Source organism: Zosterops lateralis, assembly GCF_965231275.1.
Source record: "Zosterops lateralis genome assembly, chromosome: 10".
Lineage (NCBI taxonomy): Eukaryota > Metazoa > Chordata > Aves > Passeriformes > Zosteropidae > Zosterops > Zosterops lateralis.
In genome coordinates, this window is record NC_139770.1 from 24,520,754 (window position 1) to 24,545,393 (window position 24,640).

Consider the following 24,640-nt stretch of genomic DNA (forward strand, 5'->3'; position numbering starts at 1 on the left):
AACTTCTGCATAAGTTCATTTTTATGTTTAATAGGCACTACAGGAAAATTTTTAAGGTGATAGTTTATTTGGTATTTTCCCCCATTTAATTTTCAACTTGTACATAGAAATAAAGTAATTTTCTTGAACTATTCATGGATAGCAGATCACATTGATTTCAATTTCTATGAAAAATGGAGCAATACAAGGCACCAAGTAAGAAATATACTAATTCTTTCAGTAATACAGCATGAAAGCATCAATCTGAACCTAGAATACTGATAAAAACGTACACACAACTTCTGAAAAAGTATTACTCCAGAACATCACAATTTTGCTGTCTTCCAGCCAAAAAAAAATGCCACCTCACTTAATTCAGAAAGTTTAGAGATAGAACACATAAGCTGCACAGTGAGTTCAATAATCTCCATTTACAATGTAATGTTTAATATTTACTCACAGTCCCTGGCCCACCACCAAGATTTTCTTTTAATTTTGCATGTTCAGAAGATAAAAGGTGAGAGCATTAGGGAACAGTATATTGCAAACTTTTTTACTTTGCTGAGAGAAGGACAAATACAGGAAAGAATTTAACACCCCACCCCCTTCCATCACCCCATATGCAAAGACTGAAATCTTAGCAAAGCCCTGGGCTCTAAAATCATACATGACATACAGAAGCAATACAGCAATAAAAAATTTGTAATGGTAAAATTTCAGGATCAATGGAACAAGTAACAGTATGTTCAAAGCAGGAGGCCTGAGGCATAATTAAACAGCATCAGCTCAGAGTCAACACTGCCAATTCTGTTGTGGCAACCAAAAGATAACCTGGGGAGAAAGGAATTAAGGGACAGTGAGCCCAAAAATGGATAATTGCATCATTGCATAATTGGTACATCTTGGCCAAGCCTTGGCAAGCTCTGGCATTATCAGTCTCCAGGGTAAGAGGGAAGCATGTTCATATTTCTCATAGATTTCCCTGGTCATTTACTGCCCATGCCCTCATTCAGGGCAAAGTAGCCCAGCTGTGCCAAGATCAAGGGCAAAAGGAGCATCTCTGACTCCTGCAGCAAACACCTCAGGAGACTACAATCAGACAAAATTCCTTCCCCCTAAGGTCTCTAGAAACCTCGAAATCTAGAAAATACTTGTTTTTAGAGGGATCCAATGGTACATGATGTGCCACTTCAGGAAACACATCTTCCCTTCCCTGTTCCTCCCTTTATCCATCAGCAGCACCAATACACCCACACTGAGGGACTTCTCACAAGTGCCTGGAGTCTGTAGACAAAGAGATCCAGTGGAGCGCAGTGTTTACACTTCAGCAAGGCTGGTTCTGTCACTGGGATGAATCCAGGCACCCAGAGCCCCAAAGGCAGCCAGCAGAGCTCCAGCAACAGGCAGCTCACAGCTCAGAAGGGAGATTCCAGCCTTGGACTGCATCCACAGCCCTAGCTCTCACTTTGCTGCAGAACACAGATCCTCTGGTGCCCTGAACAGGAGAGGACAGAAACACTGCAGTGGAGCCTCTCTCTCTCTCTCTGTAGGAAATAATTTTTGTCTAGAGTCAAAACCAAATTCTGCATCCTGGCCAACTTTCAGCTCAAAGGTCAGCAGAGTACAAAACAAGTGGAAAGGGGTGGTTAACAATTTGTCTGAGTAAATGACCAAGCAGTACAGGACTACAAAAACCTATTTAGAAAACAACACTTCTGCATTTCTATAATCCAGCAGTAAATAACAGCAACCAGAAGCACTGGTGGTGAGCTTTGGCAGGTTTCTGCTGGTGATGGTTGGCTTTTTTTTTTTTAAATAGCTCATTGATTTTGGACTGCATCCATCTCTAGCATTGTGGCTACACTTGATGCAGTAATTTACTTCAAACCAGAGTGCACTTCTACAGCCAAGTCTTTGTTTTGTAAATGTCATTGCATTTCAACACCATTAACCAGACACCCCTATTTCAAGCTGATATTCCTAAATTCAGTAAAAGTAAGTATCAGCAACACTGCAAGAGAGCCAAATGAAAATGGAAAATGTTTTTGACTCCACATAGCCCTGAGTGCAGTGTAGTGTATGATTCCTTTCTGGGAGATTTCAGATCAGTTGATTAATGAGCCCACTGGTGTTATCCATCCCAAGATCCCCTGAAAACATCCAGTCATCCCCACAGAGGCTTTCAGAGGAAAACTTTGTGCTTAAGGAATTTATGGATAAACTAGGCATTAACCTTCAGGCATTTTACTGACAACCAGAAATCCTGGATTCCATGCCTGCTACAACAAGCTTCCCTTTCCATCACTCATGTCCTTCCCAAGCTGCCTGCCTGGATTAGATGGCAACAGGGAAACCAATGTGCACGCACTGCAATGTCAGGGCAACTGCAGCTATTAGAAACTGCAGCAAGGTGCTTTCCCAACCAACATCTTCCCATTCCACAGAAAGCAGAAGGTGAGCACAGTTTTGCTAAGCCCCATGGGTTAGGAGTGAGAAGAACAGAGCTCCAAAGCTCATCTTCCCTGCTGTAGCTGGGAGGACATTGGAACTGGTCCCAGCACTCGACTCTCGAGGTCAAATGAATGTTATTTCAGGAAAGCAAGACAAATTAGTGCCTTATGACCAACAAGCTTTGTTCATGGAAACTTCTCTTCAGAGGCTGAGTGAACAATTCCTACTGCCTACTGTAAAAACAAGCACAGAGAACAGTGATTTTTAAACTGTTGAGCTCCAAGTTTCTCATCCTATCTCTGATAGCTGCTAATTTGGTGACTGAAAAGTGATGTAGGTTTAAAAGTATCTTGTTCTCTGCAGAGACCATGGGCAGAACAAATAAATTACCAGTGTTTGGATTCTCATTACCTCAAATTCGCCTCAGCATACCATGACAGGAGCAGAGCCAAGCTGTCTGTGCACCCTTATGTGGCACCTGTTAGCACTCCATAAAAGACACAGAAAAGGGAGGCCAGGTTCTCTCTGCTGTCTGACCACGACAAAGCTTTCCTGTCAGACTATTGATACCTCCTCTGACAGCAACTTTCAGCCTGCACACCCACACTGCTCCTAATCCACTAACAATGAAGGAGTTGCCATACTTGGACGTGTCCCCAAGGAGTGCAGGGACTGCATGAGGAAATGGGCCAGGAATGGAGGATTCTGCCAAATAACATGTATCACTACCACAAACACATCCATCTCAAACAATTCATTTGTTTACATGAAAGCCTGAAACAACCACTGAAAACAGTAAGTTCAAAAGAGAATCTTCAGGTTATCACAGCGGAAAGTGAGATACAAAGTGGAAGTGTCCTGTTTCATCATTCCTTTACATAGTTCTGTTGGGAATTTCAGGCTGCAGCCACAGGAACAAAGACAGGCAGGCACAGCTTTGGCTGGGACAAAGTGACCTGCTCCAAAATGCATCCAAACCAAAGCCAGCTGTGAAGAGCCAGAGGCTGATGGGGAGGATCATCACAACAGGCACATTCTCCTCTGTTACACTGCTCCTGTTACAGCCTGGATCACTTACTCATCTCATGCACTTACTCCTCCTTGCCTGTGATTCCATTTGGAGCAGTCACAGACCTGTCAAGGGACTAAAATCCTGGTTATGACCTTGAGGCTACACCATGGACCAGAGCATGAAGAGAAAGGGAATGCATCAGCTTTCCATGAAACCCCCCATAGATCCCTGTGTGCATTCAGCGTGTCAGAGCCCCAGATTCTGTGTCACTATGTGATTTTGCAGGAGCTGATCCTGATGCTGTGCCTCCCAAGCAGCCAGCTGGCCCTTCCATTCCTGCCTGTCTCTTCCTCCTGTCCTGTTTCTGCAATTTCAGCCTGCAGTTGGTGCCAGTGGGGCTCTTCCCACTCAGATCAGTGCTATCAGCACTTGAGACAGGCATTCAAGCAAAACACATCCATGCAGGAGCCTGATTTAGTAAAGTGTTTGAGCAAAAAACACTTGCTAATATTGAACACTTTAGGGGAAAAATAGTGGGACTGAACCTCACTGCTAAAGCTCCCCATATATGTGGGTTGGGCAGTAGCCCAAACACAAGCCTGCCCACAGCTGTGATATATTTAATCAGGTCTTACAGGCTAATTATTTTGCACAACTAAATCCAGCACCTGTGAAAATTGTCTCATTTCAGCTGTGGGCAAAGCTACTTAAATAACATTTTCACTTTCAAGAAGAAAACCCAAACCAGTATTTCTTCAAGTCCAAAATACACACAGCCAAATGCAATGCAAAGGCAGTGTAGAAGGAATATTTAACCAAATTAATATCAAAACTCCTACTCATGTGACAAAGCTCATTATTATTAATACTTGTGGCACTTAAATGTCTCCAGAACTGCCTTTTGACTTCTTTGAAAGAATATAAGGAGATGATAAATTAAAAAAAAAAAAAAAAAAAAAAAAAAAAAAAAAAAATTCTCTTTGGTCATCTCCCCTTCCAAAATAGTTGTCTCTTTTTCCCAATGAAATTTAACTCCCAACACTATGTTCTCAGATATGAACTACTAAAAATCCACTTTTTACACTGCAGTAACCTTGAAAATTATTTCATCAGTATTGGTGTAATATTAACAGTATTGTCTGCTTGAAGTGCATAAAAGCTGCTAAGACTTCCTTTCCTCAGAAGTAGGCAGCAAGGATAACTTTGCTAACTGCTTTGCTTTGACTAAACTAACAGTACTAAAAATGTGTATTTATCAAAGTAAATTGTGCATGAAAATTGTACAAGTAAACATCACTCTATACAAATGAATAAAGTGCTATTTTTCAGTAAGTCTGAGTCAGTTCTCATGCTGCAAGAAACATGAAATCTAAAAAGCATCTGAAAGCTTCTAAAATCAGGGTTTCCTTTGCTCAGAGTATAAAATGTGCTGTTGGCACATTCACTTTATCATTCAAAACATCAACAAGTGAAAACAGACCAAAAAGACAGAGTCAATTCAATGCAAAGATCTTCTCTTGCAGTAAATGTCTTGCACAGCCCCACTCTTAGCAACAGAATGTTTATCCAGCACGAGATAAAGAGAGAGGCTTTTCACTGACACCTGCGACTGAACCACAGAACAAAAGCAGCTCCCAATGCAAGGCAGCAAAGTTACATTTTTCAAGTGTTCCCACCTAATGCAGACAGAGGGCCAGCCACAGCAAGTCACAACAAACAACCTATTTACCCACTTCCAGAAAATGCTTGTAAATTTAAACTGTGTGAAATGTCTAACTACGGCTTTCATTCCATCAAAAGGCTTCATCAGCAATGGACAATAAAACCTCGGGCTTGACCTAAAGGGGCTGGTAGGTTAATCTATTCTGACCTTACCTTTATTCCATCATAATACTGAAAGATTGCTTGAATGAATAACCAGCATTTAACAATGCCAACAGCCACCCTTTCACTACACTGCTCCTCTGAAGTGCCCTCCAAGCCAATTTTTTAATGAAAGGGGATATCAAACATTTTCGAAAATTAATTGTAAAATAAACCAAAATGCCATTTTTCACTCATGGGTAAAAAAAGGGAAGATATAAAAAACAAAATCAGAAAAATCTTTTTCTCTTGCCCCTTCACATCTATTTCAGATTTTCACCATCACTTATTGCCAATTTTAGCTAATATGCTGTCTCTTATCAACTGTCAGTCACATCTTCTATTTATAGTATTCTCACTCAAATGGGAGAAACCAGGCAAAAAAAAGATACTACTGATAAAACCTGCCTTCTAACAATAGGCTTAACCATCCAGGCCTCAACACTTGGTATTTTAATAACTACTGGCTTCATTTCAGAACCCATTCCACAAGGGTGCTCGGCACTGAACACAGCAAAGCAGAGTTAAAATTAAGCATATAATTAGGCCCACAGAGGTCAGTAAGCTGGATTCATCACTCATTGACTGATTTAATCACTCAGCTCTCATAAGTTTAAAGTCCACAGCCTAAGTTTAAATGCCCTTCTATAGAAAAGCCTCCAGTAACCAACACTACAGTGCCCAGTTCTATCCAAGCCTTTTCCTCCCTGTAACAGCACAATAACAACCTGTACAAAGGACCTCAATATTCTGGTATGTGCCTGTTAGAGCAAGGCACTCTTGCATTTTGTCATGAACCAAGAGCTGTGTTCTCATTTGACATATCAGTTAGAGCACTTATTTTTCAGCTCCAGCAAACAAATGCATCTTCATTTAATGTTCTACATCTGTAAATGGTTTGGCAACACAACAGAATATCAAAAAGCATGAGCATCAGGCACTGAAAAGATACTTGAAAATGCCTTAAAAAATCCACACTAACCCCAGAAACAAAGTCTCAGCTTAAATCTATTCCTAATTAGATTTAGGAAGATGCTTAACATACCAGTCAAGATTAAGTGCCATCACCTTTATCCAAAAGCACAATCATCAAAGAACTGGGAAGCAAAGCATAAGGTTGTGACAACAGCATGCAATGCAAGAGGAATAAAAATAAAGATAAGAGCTTTTCTTTGGATTGCAGAGGATACTGCTATAAATTACTCAAAATTTCCTACCTTGAAAAGCTGTGATGTGACCAACAATCATGTACTTCAGCTCAAAGTTCAGTGCCTGGATGCTCTGAGTCCTCTCCCTTCGAACAGCTGCCTGGTAGCTTTCTTCCATTTTTTTGGTGCAACATGTTGGTGCCCTGTGCTGACAGATCTGTAAATCTGACTCTTAAAGCAAACGAGAAAAACACAAAAATTAGAAACCCCTTGAACTTACACCATAAAAGCAATGTGTCTTAACGTCAGAAGCAATACATTTTAAATTCTGAAACAAGACAGAACCCACAAGGAATGACAATGTGAAACTCAGCTGCTGTCAGCAGGACACAAAGTTGTGATTATTTCATTTGAGTAACATGATATTATCAGCTGATGAGTTATTTTTCACTGGTAAGAACACTGGACACAAACACAGGTAACACAGGTAACACAGAATCATTGCCATGAAGCTGCACCATCCAAAGGGCAATATTCCCCCTGTACACCTTGTGCTAAAGGTATCAAAACTTCAATGTGTGAGTGATAACCAAATTAGGATCCAACACTCACCCACGTTGTGCCTCAAGGAATCACCTATTCACCTCTTAAACTATGGGAACCTTCTTAAAAAATCTCTGAGCTCCTATGCAACTCACAAAAAAAAAATTAAAAATAAATAATAAAAAAAAATTAAAGGCACTGAAATCACTCTCACCTTGTAACTACAGAGAAAGTTGATTAAAGACTTCACTCTTGTAGAACGTTTTTGGTTTTTTAAAATCACTCCATCTTTGTTTGTGTATGTCTCAGCAAGTTTAGTATCCTTGGTAAGGAAACCTACATCACAGAGTTGTGATGGACATGCTCAGGGTCTGTTTGTTCTACACCACGGGGTTTGCAGGTGCCAGAAAGGATCTGGTACAGACTGCAGATGGGTATTTTCTGATGCCCCACAAACACATGTTTTTAGAAGGGGAATCAAAAAAGCAAGAGACTGTCAAGCAAGGAAATCCAAAGCCAGGGGCACACACAAATCCAGAGCCCAGAGTCACACAGTATTAAGTCTGGGGCTTCCGTCCTTCCCCCTCAAGACAGAGACCCTGAGGAAAAGGGGCCACAAGTGTCCACCTCCATCCCATCCATCAGGCTCTGGGAAGGAGACAGCCTTTCCCAGGAAGGCCAGTGCCACACAGGTGGCCAAAGCTCCCCACTCCCAGCCCACACCTGGCTGTAGGGGCTGTTTTAACTGGAGCTGGTGTGTCCCCACACTGCCCCTCTCTGTGCCCAAGGGGGGGTCTCTGTGTTCAGCCACTGCAAACAGCACTGGCAACCCCTCCCCACACAGCACCAACAGGGCTGGAGGGCACACCTGGATGGAAACAGCCCCCATTCTCCAAGGAGCCACAATTCCTCCAGAGGATTTTTCAGCCAGGCCACTGCAGGGAACCCAGACCAGGCCTTGGGATGGAAATGTTAATGAGCCATCACCTGCACTACCCCTCACACCTGGCCTTGCAGGTTAATGCTCAACAATGTTCCACGGAACTGAGCATTGAACTAAAAACAAGAGGATGCAGCAGACATCTGAAAAATCAGCAGACATCCCCAAAGGAGCAAGCTCTGCTCAGAGCCAGCTCCAGGTCACCAGCTTACCAAACCTACAGGGAGAAGCTTCAATAAATCTCCCTCACCAGGTAAAAAAAATAAAAACACAGAGTTAGCTAAAACATCTCATTTGACTTGAAAATGTTACTTCCAGTTTACAGCAACTCTCATTTGGAAGTGCAGCTAATTTATGTCAAGAAGGTCAAAACCAAAGTAAAATACTTCAATTCACTACATTTTTATATAAGTTTGCAAACAAAGATGGAAGTTGTCACAGACTGAGCTGAACCAGGACACCATTTTGGAGGTGGATTGGTTTCACACTTCAATCTAATCCCCAAAATGGGAAACAATAGCTCTCTCCCCTGCAGTGTGAAGCCCTGAACTGTTGCAACATATTTGAACAGCTTAGGCCACAGTGTGCTCCAGCCAAACCATCTTTAGTCATTCCTATCAGAACCCTCTGAGATTCGTCAAAGTTACCAAGACATAAATTGTTCTAAAATAAGAAGGAAGAGGCTGAGGAACAGAATACCAAGACTGCAAGAACTAGATAAAGGAGGGCCATAAAGCACTGGATGGTAACCAATCATACTTCCTGAAAAGTGCACGCTGAATGCGTGGACATAATGCCAAAAAGAGAGGCACCAATCAAGTAATGCGTGATCGCATGAACGATAGTTTTAAAATGTATAAAGATAGCTTAATGTAAACAATGAATGGCTTCTGCTCAACCATATTGGTTGGTTGTTCAGAATCCCTGAGCTCCTGCACCAGACCCTGCTGGAGGCTGTGCCAGAAGCAGCAGCAGAGGGAGGGAGGGCTGAGCACTCGTCACCGGCTGGGCACGCTCATCTGAACATGGCTGCCAGAAAAGCTGGCCCAGGCTGAAATTAGCTTCTTGGACAGGCTAATTTTAACTTGGACAGGTTCCCTGATCCAGTTCCCCCCCTGAGCATGTCTGTCATGTCACAAGTAACTGGGGGTCATGGAAGGACCACTGCTCTGACCTGCACCACCAAAGCACGAGTGAAATTGTAACACAGATTGCAGAGCAATTTGGTCATACACAAACAGGGGCCTGAGCAGAGGGGTTGTCAATGTTGCTTGGCATCTGCAGTGCTGAGACGCTGACACCCAGAGCACCTCTCCTTACAGCAGCCCTCTGCAGCTTTGTTTGATGGGGATTTGCAAAGCTCAGACCTGTATCAAGAAAGTTTTGAAATGGCAGGTACTGACTTTGTGCTGGCCTTGGTATTCCCCTGGGAACCGAGGCACACAGGAACCTGCTTCTCCTCCAGAAAGCTCGAAGGATACAGATATCTCAGCTGGAACTGCCCTCTGGGATTCCCCACCCAGCTATCTCCCCTGATGAATGCTCCAGGAGCCTGAAGACTGGGATTTGTTGGTCCAGAGCCAAAATGGCACAGAAGGCACTCTTAAATAGAAACAGCACTAAGCCCCTGACAGTTCAGGAGCCTGATGTAAAACACAGAGCATTGAGAGCCCAGAAAAATTGCAAACCCTGCTCTCCTCACAGGACTGTCAGGTCAGTGCTGTCATGCACACAGCCTGGCAATTTCATTTGCTCCACTATTAGCCTCAGGGTATCACTTTTAACACAATTATAGAAACCTAATAAAAGGTTTCACTGCTATACATGCCTGGGTGCCGAGATTAAATTAGAACTCATTAGTAATATCTTAATGTCTCTAATAACTCTGATACTAATTTTAGTTTACCTCATCTCTTTCATCTCGATGAAGAATACCCCCTTCAATGGGAAGAGAGGAGGAGCAGTTGACAAAGGCTGAGCCCCCCAGAGAGAGAGCACCCCAATGTCCGGCTCAGTGCGCTGCCCACCAGCCACGGGACACAGCCTTAAGGGCAAACTCCTCCCTTTCATTAAGGAACAAAGCCATGCAATACACCAGAGAGAAAGCACCATTCCTGAAAGACAGAAGTTACCAACAGCATCATTTCAGGATTTCACCCTGCTAATTTTAATTTCCCTCTAGGACTTGCTTACCAGATTTCCCCAAGCTGCCTCTCATTTCCTAATTAGTAATTTGGGAGAAGCCTCTACCTCAACCTCCCCCTTAAAGCAGATCTAACTACATAAGAGCTTCATCCAGTCAAGTTTCATCTACAAAGATGAACAATACCACAACCTCTCAGAACCTGTTTCAGTATTTGACTACACTCATGGTAAAATAAGTAAATTTAAAATTTCTATCTAAAAATAATTTCCCATGTTCAAACTCACTTCTGTGGTTTTTCAGCATACAGCCGTGTACCTACAAGAAGCTGACTCCACTTTCTGGATTTTGTCCCAAGAGGCAGCTGAAGACAGCAGTATGGCCTCCCTTAATCCTCCTACAACTGAACAAACCCAGCTCTCTATTCCCAGGTGTTTCAGCCCCTGACCATGATGGGAGCCCTTCTCTAGATTCTGTGCCACAGATGCAAAGCACCTGCATCCAAGGCACCTCTCCATTTCATTTTCTTATGCATTAACTTACTGACAGAGCAGAACACTTCCAACTCTACATGACTGGGCTTCAATTCCAAAAGCTTTATAGCTTTCCTAAAACAAATTAATTTTCTGCTTCAGATCAGATGTAAGGATTACTGTGCTGATTAGGTATGTTATTTTTCTATTCAGGTCTTTTTCCCTTGAGAACTGGTTAAAACTGTAGCCCAGCTTATTTTTTAAAGTGAGAAAAACTACAGACTTTAAACCCTTGCTGTTATTATAAAAAACAGGATAAAGTATCTTGCCTCATTGTGAAAAAGTCACATTCAGAAGTGCAGGAAAAAAACTACCTGAGTCTAAAGCATGTGTGTTTTGGAATGCATCAGTGATCATTGTTGAAAACTACCGTGCAATCCCAAAGCAATTAATACATGCCAAAGCCATCACTTTCAGACACGTCCGTGTCACAGTTATAAATTCCTTTAGGTGTTAAATGCACAGAAAACCATGTATCTTTACCTGACATCCATCTGTCCAGTCTATCAAAATCAGCTGTGGAGTATTTTGTTGTGTGTTGCTCAGAGAACTTTTTGTTTTGAATCAAAAAGTTTGTGACTTCATTTTGAGCTTTGTTACAAATAAAATCTAAGATTTTGGTCATTAAAACTAGCTGAATCAGTATCATTTCCCAAAAGCAGAGAGGCCTGTTTAGCAAACAAAATTAACTTCTTCCAAAAGGAATATGTATTTATTTTGTTAGCTGACCATGTAGTTTAATACTTCTGTCTTTAAAATGCTGTACACACCGTAAAAGCCATACTCTGATACCAGAAAGCCAAACTTAACACAAACTGATTAACCTGCACCAACTTTTTCAGACAAGCTGATTTATTTTTTTAAACAAGCTGAGCCTCTAATTTCCACTGCACAGAAGAGTCCTGAGCAAGCAAGATCAGAGGGTGAGCTCAGTGCAATCTGTCTTCTGACAGTTTTTGCCTTTGTATTTTGACAAATATTTCAACAGTATTTCCAAACAAAGCTTTAGTCCAAAGCCCAAGATTTTAATGTTGTACAAATATCTTCAAAGACTCCAAGACTGATTATGCCTTGGTAACACAGAGAAAGGTGCCAAAAGTACCTTGCATTGTGTCTGGCCCAGCTGAACAGGAGCCAACACTTCATCCTTCTTGAGACTCATCTGTCTGGTATAGCTGCTGCCTCAGCTTGAGGAAAATTCAGCAATTAAACACAAACTAATTCAGGGGAAGAGGCCAAATCAAATGAAAAAGGAGCTATTTCCAACCAGGGCTCCCCCTGCATACCTGGGGCGTGAGCAGAGCCCACACCAGCACAGCCACATCAAGGAAAGAGAATCCAGCCACTGTAGGCCGCCCCAAGTTTATGCGGTTCTTTTTTCATGCAGCTCTTGTGCCCCTCAGCAGTGCTAAAACCATCCCCACCCAAGACTGCTGCCAAGGAACTCATCCACTGGCCACCCTCACCTAGCAGGGAGCACAGCCTTAAGCACAGCTCAGCCCCACTGCAAGTAATAAAATGTTTTCAACTAGAAAGACAAGAAAAGTATCTTCAACTCATCAACTCAACGTGCACAGAGTCAAACAGCTCCTATTTTATTTGTCAGTGTGTAAAATATGGTAGTTACTACGCTTGAAGTAGTGCCAGGAATTAGCATGAAAATCACCAAACCAGTGCTCTGGGACACAGAATAGCAGCTAACTCAATAAACCTGCTCTCTGGACTAGGGGTAAAAGGCAGGTAAGCTCCAGGGAGCAGAGTCTACTATCTTTTCTTCCTGCCTCAGGTATGCTGGAGCCAGGCCCTCCCACACACATTTTCTGACTAGGAAAGAACTTTCCAATCTAAGTGTTTCCTCTGTTGTGTTAAAATAATCCTACTATCAGCTTTAATATAAAGATCACACAAGCAGCACATTAAAAGGTCCCTTGAAATCAAAAAGCTCATGAAATACCAAAGCAGATCCTGAATTTATCCCACCCATCTACATGCAACTTGACAACATGCATACGTCCAGCATGAAGCTTTACAAGTGCAGTTTGGAAAACACAAGTTATGAAAATTACCTTTCCCCCATCCCTTCTTTTATAATGCCCATTAACAGAGATACTGCTTAACTTGCTCAGCAGACTTTGCATTCTCACTGTTCCTTTGAAATGCACTGAAACATGACTAGGGCTATGAGCAGATGTGCTATTTCAGTTGAAACAATCAAAGTTAAAAGATTGTTTGAGCTAAAAGGCCAAACACCTCAAGTTCTATCAAGCACAGCTTAGATAACCTACCAACATAACTACTAGCAAGTGTAGCTACTTCCAACTTTGTCAAGTCCAATAGCTTGCATTTGCTCAAGAGTTCTTGAGTAGACATTAAAGAAAAAGTATAAAACCCAACAAAATGGAAGAACCACTTGATTGCACTGGAATTAAACCTGCAGATCTAAGGGTGGTAGAAACCTGGAGTGGCGCAGAAGGGGAACAGCAAGAAGCAGTAGATGTCATGACTCCAGAGATCTGGCAGCATCAGCAAGTGCCACAGCTTGCAGGGCAGCTGGAGACCATCAGGCACCAGCCCTGGTCTGCTTCCAGAGCAGGAACTCTTCCAAACAGCTCTTAAGGGCAGTATCTGCACAATGAAATGTTGTTAGGCCTGTTGCTAAGTACATTTTGTTCAAGTTTTTCCCATTTCCCTCTGCTGTTTGCCTAGTTCTCACTGCTCTTGTATTCTGATTTTTGGTATATTTCCCAAAGCACCTTCTGCCCTACCCCCATAGGTCAGTGCCTGGTAGGAATTCCACCTTGGCTTGTGCTCCGTAGAACCTGTCTTGTGCCTGGACCCAATGAGGGGAAAAAAGCATCTGAGTTCCCCAAACCAAATGTCCCTGCAACTCACTGGAATATACACAGGCACAAACCAGGCACTCCCTTCACTCCTCAAAGTCCCTCTCCTCAGACAAGATTCCTATCTATTGATCCTCCCCTGGCCCCTCAGGTCCCCTTCTCCTTGCCTTCCCCCAATTTTCTGCACACCTCTGGGACATCCTGGAGCAGCAGAGCAGCTGGACACATTTCCAGCCCATGGGCCACAGCTTCCCTGCCAGGAAGAGCAGCTGCTGCAAGGAGAGACTTTCTCGTATCACTCATCCTCAATTCTCCAGGCTGCTCCTTAGAAAGTCTGGCTGTACCCAGGAGGCTGAAGACAAAGAGCTAAGAGGGCAGCTGCAGTCACTGCTCCTTGTCTCGTGCCTGTTGCCAGACCTCTGGCAGAAGAAACAGGGGATGAAGTCACACACAGGAATAAAAAGTCCTGTAACACATCTACAAAACACCTAAAATTGGAGATTTTCCAGTGTTTCCCAGAACAGCCTGATTGTCAGCAGGGTGTTGGAAGATGCATCTTTGGCATCAATGTCAAACATCCATAATGCTACTGCTGGTAAACAGACTCTTGAAAGAACAAAGAGTGATAAACTTCCCACAGTTCACCATCCCCTCTCTCTGGGTCTTCCCCACACCAGCCCTAATCTTCAACAGGAAAGCAAAAAGTCACCTTACAGAACTTCACTCCAAACTCTTAATTTAACAGCTGAGCATCTGAGAAGAGACTCAGCTTGGTACGTGCAGGTGCAGAGGGCGAGCACTGCCTGCCATGCCCAGGAACTGCACTGTGGTCATTGCTCCATTCCTTGCACTTCTTTACATGGGTGAGGAATTCTTTAACGCTGATTACATTTAATAACTTCCCATGAGCCCACTGCTAAGTGAGATATTCTTTGGATGTGGATCTGTCTGGGAGGCAGCAGAACTGTGACTGCTAAAGACCTTGCTAACTACACGTACATGCAAATTCAAGAGATTTACACTCTCAAAGATCCATCCTTTTTTCACTTAGAGTTGATACTGAAGATACATGAAGACTGATGTACAAAAAGTACATTATAAAACAACTTAGGCTGGTAGAGACCAGTGGATCTTCAGCAAGGGGGTTTCTACATTTACTGCAATGCCAACTCCTTCCTCTGTTTTCCTGGGACAACATTTATAACTGAATGCAGAGGTGAGAGAAAAATTACAAGAACTTTCATTCATTTAGAGTCTATTGTGACTCATCTTTCATTATGTCTCATCACATTCCAAGCAGTAAATCCCATACATTTTCTGCACCACCACCACAAAATCATAAATGCATCCAAAATATTTTCTAGAGGAGTCCAGTCAATCTTCCTACTCCATATCATCCAAGGACAACAATGAACTAACAGCTGCATTTTGCTCTCCAGAGGGGACAGCACTTCACTGCCACAGAACCCTGCCTCACCTGAAGACTGACCACAGAAACCACAAGAGGTGGAAAGCCTGAAGTTGAACAGATGTTACAACAAAACTGAATTGTGTTTAAATGAAATAATTAGGTTTCTAGCCCTGTACAATTAGGGGAAAAACACCTGAATGCAAATCACACACCTGCCTATCTAGTCCTACAGGGAGGACATAAAATTCTTTATGAGAGGTGTGAATCACCTCATTTATCTCAACTTCAAACCCTAATGATAATTCAGACATTAACGACTGTTTTACCAACCTTTTACTAGGAACTACTTCCTAATATGCTTTACCTGCCGTGGTAAGATCCATATAAGGTGGCAAAGCACAGAAAATTTCAAAGATATTGACAGGTTCATGATAAAGTGTATTTCCTATTCTTCTCAATTTTATCTATCAACATAAAAATCTGTAAGAAGGTTAGACTGGAAGAAGAAACAAAAGCAAATATAAATCTAAAGGAATCAAGGGACTATTGGACATTTGGACCATTAGAAAGGGAAATTGCAAGAATACTATTTGAAAGAAAAAGAATAGCAACTCCTCAATACTCCCTTTTCCCCCCAAAATTTGAGTACTTCTGTTTCTGCCATTTCACTTGAAAGCCACACATGAAGTCAAGTGCTAGGACAGCTGTTTTCTCTTTTTTAAAAATATGTACTAGTCTTGCCCAAATACTAACTTTAAGACCCAAATCCATACTGCTTTCAATGAGCTTGTCCTGTAAGTCTGTAACTTCATTTTTGTGTATGACTTAAGAATGAAAAATGTCTGATTTCAAACAGTTTTTACCAGCATTTGAACAGATTTCTTTAGGATCCCATTATCACTTTTATTTTTAAGGAGAAGAAAGAGGAAACTATAAAATCTTAGGTGAAATACCCAAGAATTTTAAGAAAAGCACCCTGCACCCTTGATACTATTTACACAAAAGAGCTGAACCAAAACTAAGCAACTGCTTACTAGACAAGACACTCCTCACCAGGGCCAATTCTTCAACTTCATCACCCATGACACAGTAATTAATTAAAACAGGCTGCAGCAAGACTACAGCATCACAAGGTCTCTGCATCTCGTTCCCTCTCTGTGGTTCCCTATGCAGACAATGCCACTGCTGTCACTGCTGTCACACTGGAATTTGATGCCTCCAATTGGACCCACAGGCATCGGGAGGCATCCCACAGCAGGAGAGACAGTAAAAAGCCCAACACACGTGACAAGTAACTGCACAAGGACACTCAATCAGCATAACCATGCAGGGGAACCAGCTCACAGCCCCACAGGTCACATACAGGATGCCAGGAGCCTGTTTTTAACGGTCTTGGCTGAACCGAGATTTATGCTCAGATCACTTGTCCCACACCAGACCACATGTGCAGGAAAGAAGAAAGGTAAAAATATCAGAAAGCTTGGTTCAGCACCCCCTGATGTTGATGTCAATGGAGACACCCAGTGGCATCAAGTCATACAAAACACAATGAAATACAATCAGACACAACACTGTGCTGGGTTTCATGTCGGGGTTTAGCAGTTTGAGATTAACACAGCTCTGTACCCAGAGAACTTTGGGTCAAACTCTTGAGTAGATCCTGGAACACGGATCACAGCCAGGAAACCCAAGAAAACCTGCCCTTAATAAGAAAAATCAAAATTTAGAGAAAAATGAGCCTACAAAGACTAATGATTTTGAAACGCTTTAATTAGAGTAACTTGCATTTGGATTTCAGACGAGTGCTTGTGGTTTTTAGCTGCATCCACTCAACAAAAACCAATGGAAGTTCAAGCAGCTAAAACCCCAAACGTATCATGGACTTGGTAACATCATTCATTGGTCTAAAAAGCAGTGAGGGCCCACTAGCAAAGTTCACCTGACCCCCCATGAAATTCAGGGCCACAACAGTTTTTCCCCTTAAGCACATGGTAGTGCTTAGGATGGGACTGGCCCTCTGCCCTTTCTTACTTGTTTTGGCTTTGCTTTGTTCTGTCTGCCTAGACTATGAAGGATGTTCTGATTGTACCAGGAGCAGATAAGGAATGAAGAATTGGAGAATTACAGACAGTCCACAATGAAATCTGACCTGATGGGGCCATTTTCTGACATCTGGCTACCAGCCATACCCATACGCTGGAAAGCAGCCAAGCTCACTGCTCAGGACACATTCCACCACCCACCCCAGGACCCCAGCAGTGTGTTCAGCAGGAAAACCTGTATCTTTCTGGGACTTCTTGAGCCAGGATAATGGCTTCTGAAACAGATATACTGTTTCCCAAAGGCTGAAGGGAGGATGCTCTAAATTAGAAGCCTTCAAGCTGAGGCCACAGACAAACAACTTTCAAAACCCAGTGCGGAAACCTCTGATGGGCTCCTACATTTGGCAATACCAAAATGTCCATTTGACCTCAGGCCAGCCCCTTAGGCTCCACACTTTGTTTCAGACATGGAAAAAAGGAAGATCTCTTCCATTAGCTTGCTTAGAGTAGTAAGCAATTTCTAGTGGAGAGTGCCCTCTGCTATGTGCACGTGCAGTGTTTTCCCAAGACCTGCTTTTGATTTGGACCCTCTGCACCTGCTAGATAAATTAAGAAATCATATTTCTCCCCTAACATCACTCCAATGAGGCACCTTCGCAGCACATTGAAGTGATTATCCTTCCCTTCTGGCTGGTGCTGTCCCACTGAGCCCTACCAGCATTCCTGGAGCTCTGGGGTGGCCAGCACAGCCCCGGTGTCACAGAGCTGCCTGGATCCAGCTGGACACAGGGACAGGCAGTGCTGGCTCTGCTCAATCCCCCCTTGGAAAAGCCAGGGGCAGGCAGGGGATGGCAGCTACCAAGACACAGCAGCCAAGCTGACACAAGCTGGCCCCAGGCAGCCCGTTGCTGCTCAGCTCATGTTTTGGCACCTGTGATAGTGACTTAGAACAAACTTCCCAAAATGAAGCCAACAGCCCTGCCAACAAATGACACTGACACTTTTCATCCCAGCTGGGGTTTATTTCTATCACAGAAGGCACAGCAGGTCTGCTACCAGCAAGGGGGAAGCTCCCAGTAAGCTTTAGAGACCAAGCAGGTACAGCCAAACCACAGCTGCTTTTTGGGGAATGCAAATGTTTAGATTTCCTGACATATCTAAAGCAAACCAGATTAGAAAGAGTAAATTTGATTATTGCAGTTTGAAACTGAAAATGTGATGCTTTAGCCAAACACAACTTTGGGCTGCTCTGAATGGTAACAGATATATTTTTTCCCAAACTTCAAAACTTAGATTAGTAGATTAAAGCCAAGTCTGCTCTGAGCAGAAGTCTGACAGCCTTCCTCTGAGAACTGTGCTTCCAATTCCTTTTTTTAAAAGCCCTACTCTGTTTTGGAAAGCCAGTGGTTTTTCTACATATGCTTTGTTCTCTTGCCTTCACACTCATTACACCACCCTTTTTAACCACCCATGTAACCAGAGAAGGAACACTGCACTTCTCAAAGCTGGACCTTGTTGTGAGTTGCAGGGAGGGAATATTTTCACCACCATCATGAGGCAACCATGTAAATCCCTGGGTGCTGCTCCCCAAATATTACTGAGCAAGCCTCTGCTTCCAAAAACATCACTCCAGCCTTCCATTTCCTACTTTTTTTTGTGTTTCCTTATGGAAGGACAATAGAGCAGGAACACAGGACATAATGGTTTGAGATTTGATTAGAGGGATGGAGCACCTCTCCTACAATGAGAGCCTGAGTGAATTGGAATTGTTCAGGCTGCCGAAGGGAAGGGTTCAGGGTAATCTAATTACAGCCTCCCAGTACCTGAGAGAAACCTACCAAAAAAAAATGGAGAGGAATTATTGCCAAGAGCATGGAGTGACAGAAGGGAGAGTAGATTTGAACTTAGAGTGCATTTAGGTTAGATATTAGGAAGAAATTCTCTGCTGTGAGGGTGCCCTGGCAAAGGTCACCCAGAGAAGTTACAGATGTTCCATCCTTAGAAGTGATCAAAGCCAGGCTGGACAGGGCTTGGAGCAACCTGGTCTAGGGGAACGTGTCCCTGAGCTGGAACAAGATGATCTTTCCAACCCAAAGCATTCCATGATTTCACTCTCAGAGACTCCCAGGACAAGTCTCATAAAGCTCAGCAATGCAGCACTCTGCAGACAGACAGACAGACAGACAGATAGATGTGCTTTGGGGAGGCAAGACACAAGCTCTGACCTGGAGCAGCAGAAAATGATTGGAATCTGGGCACAGCATCATGCCAAGGATGGCTACATTGCTGGCAGCACAGGGCTGGATTACAGGGATCTGGAGCATGCTGGAGCAAGACCAAATCCACCTGGGACTTAATGCTTATCTTTGAGCCTTTTTCAGCCATGAAGAATAACTTCCCTACATCAGTAACAAAAAGCATTGCTCAAGAATTAATACCCCAAAACAGTGAAACACTGAAAAACAGAGGGTTAAGGACCAGAGATCCCCTCAACCTGAAAAATTAGAGATAATCAGAGTTGCCCTGGAAATTTCATGTCTATTTGCAAGACTTACAATTTTGATCACTGCGTTCTGTTTTCAGTAGCCTAATTGCCATCTTGCCTACACACCTGCAATTCAGTGAACTACTTCCTACCAGCAAAATCTAGGGTGAACATTTATTTAAGTTAGGAGCAAATGCTCCACATGTCTCCAGGTATCTTCATGTTGCCTTTCTACAACAATGCAGTTTCCCACTAGCAGCCTTGTAACTCGACTGCTGCTCAAAGTTTGATCACTTGAAAACTGCTTTTTCTGCATGCTTCCATCTACCACTACATGGCAGATCTGTGAATTTGTTATTTTGCCTTCCTGATCATGGAATTTTATATCCCCACACTCTATGTTTGCTCCTTCTTCACAATACGCAAACTTATAAAGGACGAGGAAACCCATTCTTAGGGCTCAAACACCAAGTTATAATCCTTAGTGAGTCACCACATCTGGAATTCACTTCATTCATTCCAGGTGCATGGGGACCCAAATTTAGTTTAGATTCATTTACACCAACAAGCTTATTGCTCTGGGAGCAGTGCAAAAGCACAGAGCATTGTTTCAGAGCAGAACAAACCAGAGCAGTTGTCACAGGAGTGTTACTGCAAAGAGAAAGGTCCTAAGAGGAGGATAATGCCGTGTTTTAGCAAGGAAGAGTTAGGTTTTGCATTAGGAAAAAAAGCTATGCAGGAGGGTAATTAAGCACTGGAACAAACAGACAAAACAGGCTGTGATCTTCTCTCACTGATTTAAACAGTTTATTCTGGCCACAAGTAGAGGGAATGGACCCGATGATCACTTCAGGTCTCTTTCAGTACTATTTTCTGTTATTCTAATCTTTCAGCAGCTCTCAGCAGTGTATTTTTCTAATTACATCCAGTTTTCAACAGATTAGTCTCCCTTTATTCACATTTCCTAGCACAAACACCCAGAGCAAGCTGTTCTGGACACCAGCTCCTTTGGCACTACGTTGCTGTACCTTTTGTGAGGATTTGGCCCTTAAGATCTCTCAAGAGTAGGGCTTTAATTTCACAACACGGATCTTGCTCATTTTACTCCATATTTACCAAGAACAAAGGGAAGACTATGCAAATGCCCTGCTACTTAGACCTGAACAAAGTGGAAGCAAACATGTAGATGTGAATGGGAGACATAATGGTAGGAGAAAAAACAGCCCTTTTAAAAAGTAAAATGACTTTGTCAGGGTCCCTTTGCACTACGTGCATGGATGATTTGTGACAAAACAAAAAAGTGCTAGCCTAGCACGTCACCCATGTCAGAGATTAGAGCACTTCAAAACCTTCAGTAGTTCAAGCACTTGCTGGAACTTGAAAGGCTTTCTTAGGCAGCGCTGAGCTTCTTTATGGCTTTTACACCACTTTGATGTGCACCTAAGAGTGAGGAATCTTAATCTGAAGGTTTTCTATGGAAACACCCATATTGTATAATAAATCAGAAAATCTCATCACCCTGATTAAGGTTGAGTCAAAAGTTTGCAAAAGTGTTTTGCCAGAAGTTAAAGATTCAGAGTCATTGTTTTGATATCCAAATAAGAACCCTGAATTTCCAACCACTTTGTTACTTTCAAAAGCTTCTACAATAATGGCACTGGTGAAATATTTCTGATCACTGACAAATACGGTGTGCAAGGAAGTAGGTGCTTATGCAAGTGTCACTTTCTCCCCCATTCTCACTTCCTCTTTAAAGCAAAGATTTAAAGATTTCCTTAAAGGTAAGGGATCTGTGGAAACACAATCAGTTTCTCCCGTGTCACAAAACCTCTTCTCTGAGTGCAAACATGGATATGTAAACAGCAGCTTCGTTTTCCCCCCTCACTATACACCCTTAACCCCCAGGAGCATTAATGGGAATTATGCATGCATAACGAGCACAGAATAGTCCCCTTATGAATAGGGGCCTTGTTGGAACAATGAATACATTTAACCATTAACATCTAGGGATGTGCCCAACTATCCAATTTAACTAGCTGCCAAACAAAGCTACCATGACCTATCTGATATTGTCAGGTTTGCAAGTGCAGCTCTCTGAAATTTGTCTCTCAGTTGTTTTTAAAGGAGGTGACAGTGGTCTGCCCAGGGGCTCTTTGTCACAAGGAGCTCGTCACAGGAGGATGGGCTCCAGGACCCTGTCACATCCACCATGGGATGGAAGAACTCTGCAGAGGCAAAGACCATGACCCCAGGAATCAAGCAGAGTCATCAGAAGACCAAAAAAAAAAAAAATTAAAAAAAGAAAAAATATATATAAAATTTAAGTGCATATATATGTTCAAAGGCAAAGAGAGGAAAGACAACTTCTAGGGGAATAATTCTGTCCTCCACAGGTCTCAAGTTTCTATGCAATTGCCTGGGCACACTTGCTCTTTATTTCTATATTTTAGCTATCAAAATGCAAGACAGAATCTGAGGATATGTATCAATGATACTCCCCTGAGACTTCTGAGCTCACAAAATAAATGTAATGGTCTCACCTGAGATACTCAAAATTCCTCCATTGTTTAATTTCTCTGTGTATTCTTCCAGCTTGTGCTGTGAAATTTCACAAGTTAAAACTTTACTCATTAATCACACATGTATGAATACACTAAGAAGGTAATTAATAACCCTGCTTTAAAACTGATGTACTGAAAGGACTAAAATAGATAGATTCCCTTCTCCTGGAAGTGAATGCATATTGTGCATCCACAAGAAAAGGCAAGGTTGTGATTGCTCCATCATAAATCATTTGTGTAACACTGCTGAGCTGCTCGGTGCTGCACAATGGCCCAGAGCCCCAAGAGACTCCAGGACAGGCAAGCAATCCATAAAACTCATCTGTCAGAGAGCCAGGGTCAGCCTTTGGGCAGCACCTTGGACAGAAGTGACCACTGCTTACCCAGAGGGATCCGCTGGGTGCCACCCCACCGAGCTGTGGAGCTTCACCTGCCGTGAGACACCACAACCCTACTGGACTCAGCATGGAATTATCAAAGTCACCTGAGTTTCATTTCACATCCTGAAATAGGGAGGCAAATGTGGTCCTTGGCTTCTTCCACAGGGTGGTCTGACAGAGCAGTGCTGCTACAGCAGCTCAGACACAAAGGGCTCACTGTGTCATCACCAGCACTGCCATAAAGAATATTTAGCTGTTGTAAGGGACAAAATGCAGCCATAAAGAAGTGCCAGGGAGGTTGGCACAGTCCTGCTATGGCTGCTCCACACACAACACAGGCAGTTCCCTGTCCTCACCTCAGGGTCCAGTCTCCAGCACACTTGGAGAACCACCCTGGGTCAGGCAGGACACAAATGGGGAAAAACCTTGCCTTCCTCAGTCTGTGCTATGGAATCCTGTGCACCCAGCTCTTAGCTTGAGGCTCTGGTTATTTTTGTGCAACTGAACAGAAGATCCTGTGCAGAAATATTGTGTGTTTTGTCATCAAATAATATACTGCCTTAAAACACTAAATCCTAACTGCTTGGCAGAAGATTTAAACAGGCTTGCCTCCCTATCTTATTCTATCCTTAGGATAAATCATTATATTAGCTAGATGCTTTATTTCATCCATTGGTGCTGCTCAGAAGTTCCTTGTATGTGAACAAAGCAAATGCCTTTAAATGTATCTTCATGGATATGAGAACCAACCTATCATCTTAAATACTGATACCTAATCAACAGACTGATACACTCCTTATAAATTTTGTCACAAGCCTGGCTGCTGTCTGGGAACTGACTCAGATCCATCAAAATTTATATTTTCCCCTAGAAGCAAAAGCTATTTCTAAACTAGTATGTGTATGCATTTGAGCTATTATTAAACATATGCCTCTTTATCATGTCATTTTATGTTTTCATGGGACAAAGATTCAATTACAAAGACTTTACAGTATTTAGAACTCTAGTTTTATACCATTTAAAAGCAAAACCATTTAACTACATTTTACAGGGCGCATTTTAGACATATCTTTGCTTTTTACAGATCCTCAGGCTATGACATTTTTCATGATTAATCCTTATAAAAGCTCTTATTTATTTTTGATCTATTTTATTGATTTATATAGCGATTATCGTGCCAATTTTGTTTCCACTTATCACATTAGTGCCTTTTCATTAATACAGCCCTTTGGTTAAGAACTGTCTGCTCAGACCTGCCACGCTGGCTTGGGGCTGTGGGAACATTATTTTTCTGTTATTTTCTGGTACCAATCTGGTATCAAAACTTCAGCGGCCCATAAGGTATCCCAGAGGCAGCTCTTGAGAGCCACCAGTATTTTAGGATGAGTCATTTCTTACTAAGCTTGTTTTCCATCCCAAGGTCCAGTTCCACTCCAGAATCAGCAGATCTCGAGCTGACCACTAAAAATAAAAATCGTTACAGACTCTTATCAGCAGACATTTCTTGGAGAATGAACAGACCATGTGAATTGTAGCAATACTTGACTCAGTCTGACAAGAAGATTGTGTGCTGGGATAGAGTAGGTTCTCTGCTGACTCTTGGACACCTTCCCAAGACATTTACAGGAAAGGCTGATCTGAGTGACTAAGTCATTTTTCTCCTCACCTGGACCAAATGCTCAAGCAAGTCACCAAGGACAATGTTTTTTGGGGCTCATGGATATGAAAACTACAGGTTTCCATCTGGCAGTGGAACTGCAATTCCATTTTTATGAGGCATTAAGTAAGTTTAAACACATTTTTTCTGCCTACAGATTACTCCCAAGGGGACATTACAGAGTGGGCAGCTGGTCCTGTGTCAAACAGAAATTTAAGACATGGGAAAAGAAGGGGAAAAAAGATGTTACTGCTGGTGAGACCTCCCCTGTATCCACAGTCATCATCACTAGCTTCAGCTTAACACTTCTGGTGACAGTCTGAGCCTGAAGAGTGCTATAAAATCCTGAAAAGATTAATGAAGGAAGGATTCTTACTCCAGAGGAGCTGCAGGCTGCAAAAGCAAAGCTTTCCTTCCACTCAGAACAGCTATTTCAGCAAGCACAGACCACAGCCGATGACTGCTCAGAAGCCGGATGAGAGAAGTGAAGGAGGACAACTTTCAGGTTCAGTTTCCAGTTTAGAAACCAACGTCACTTCTAGCGTTTTCCCTCACCCAAGGGAAGAATTAAATGAAAACCAGCCTGAAGAAGGGAAGGTATAGCTCAGTGATATCTTTTCTGGCTGTAATCTACCACCCTTTCACGGTGGGT

At 42.6% G+C, this 24,640-nt stretch overlaps 1 protein-coding gene across 1 annotated transcript in view; it reads right to left on the reverse strand.

Annotated features, from left to right (window-relative positions):
• Positions 1-24,640, reverse strand: part of LOC310913389 (glypican-5-like) — a gene marked incomplete at its 5' end in the record, with an annotated part of 336,550 nt that overhangs the window by 305,963 nt on the left and 5,947 nt on the right. Inside the window, one exon of the mRNA XM_083868783.1 lies at positions 6,523-6,684. Coding sequence (XP_083724909.1) covers positions 6,523-6,684 — 162 coding nt within the window. The remainder of the gene's footprint in view (positions 1-6,522; positions 6,685-24,640) is intronic.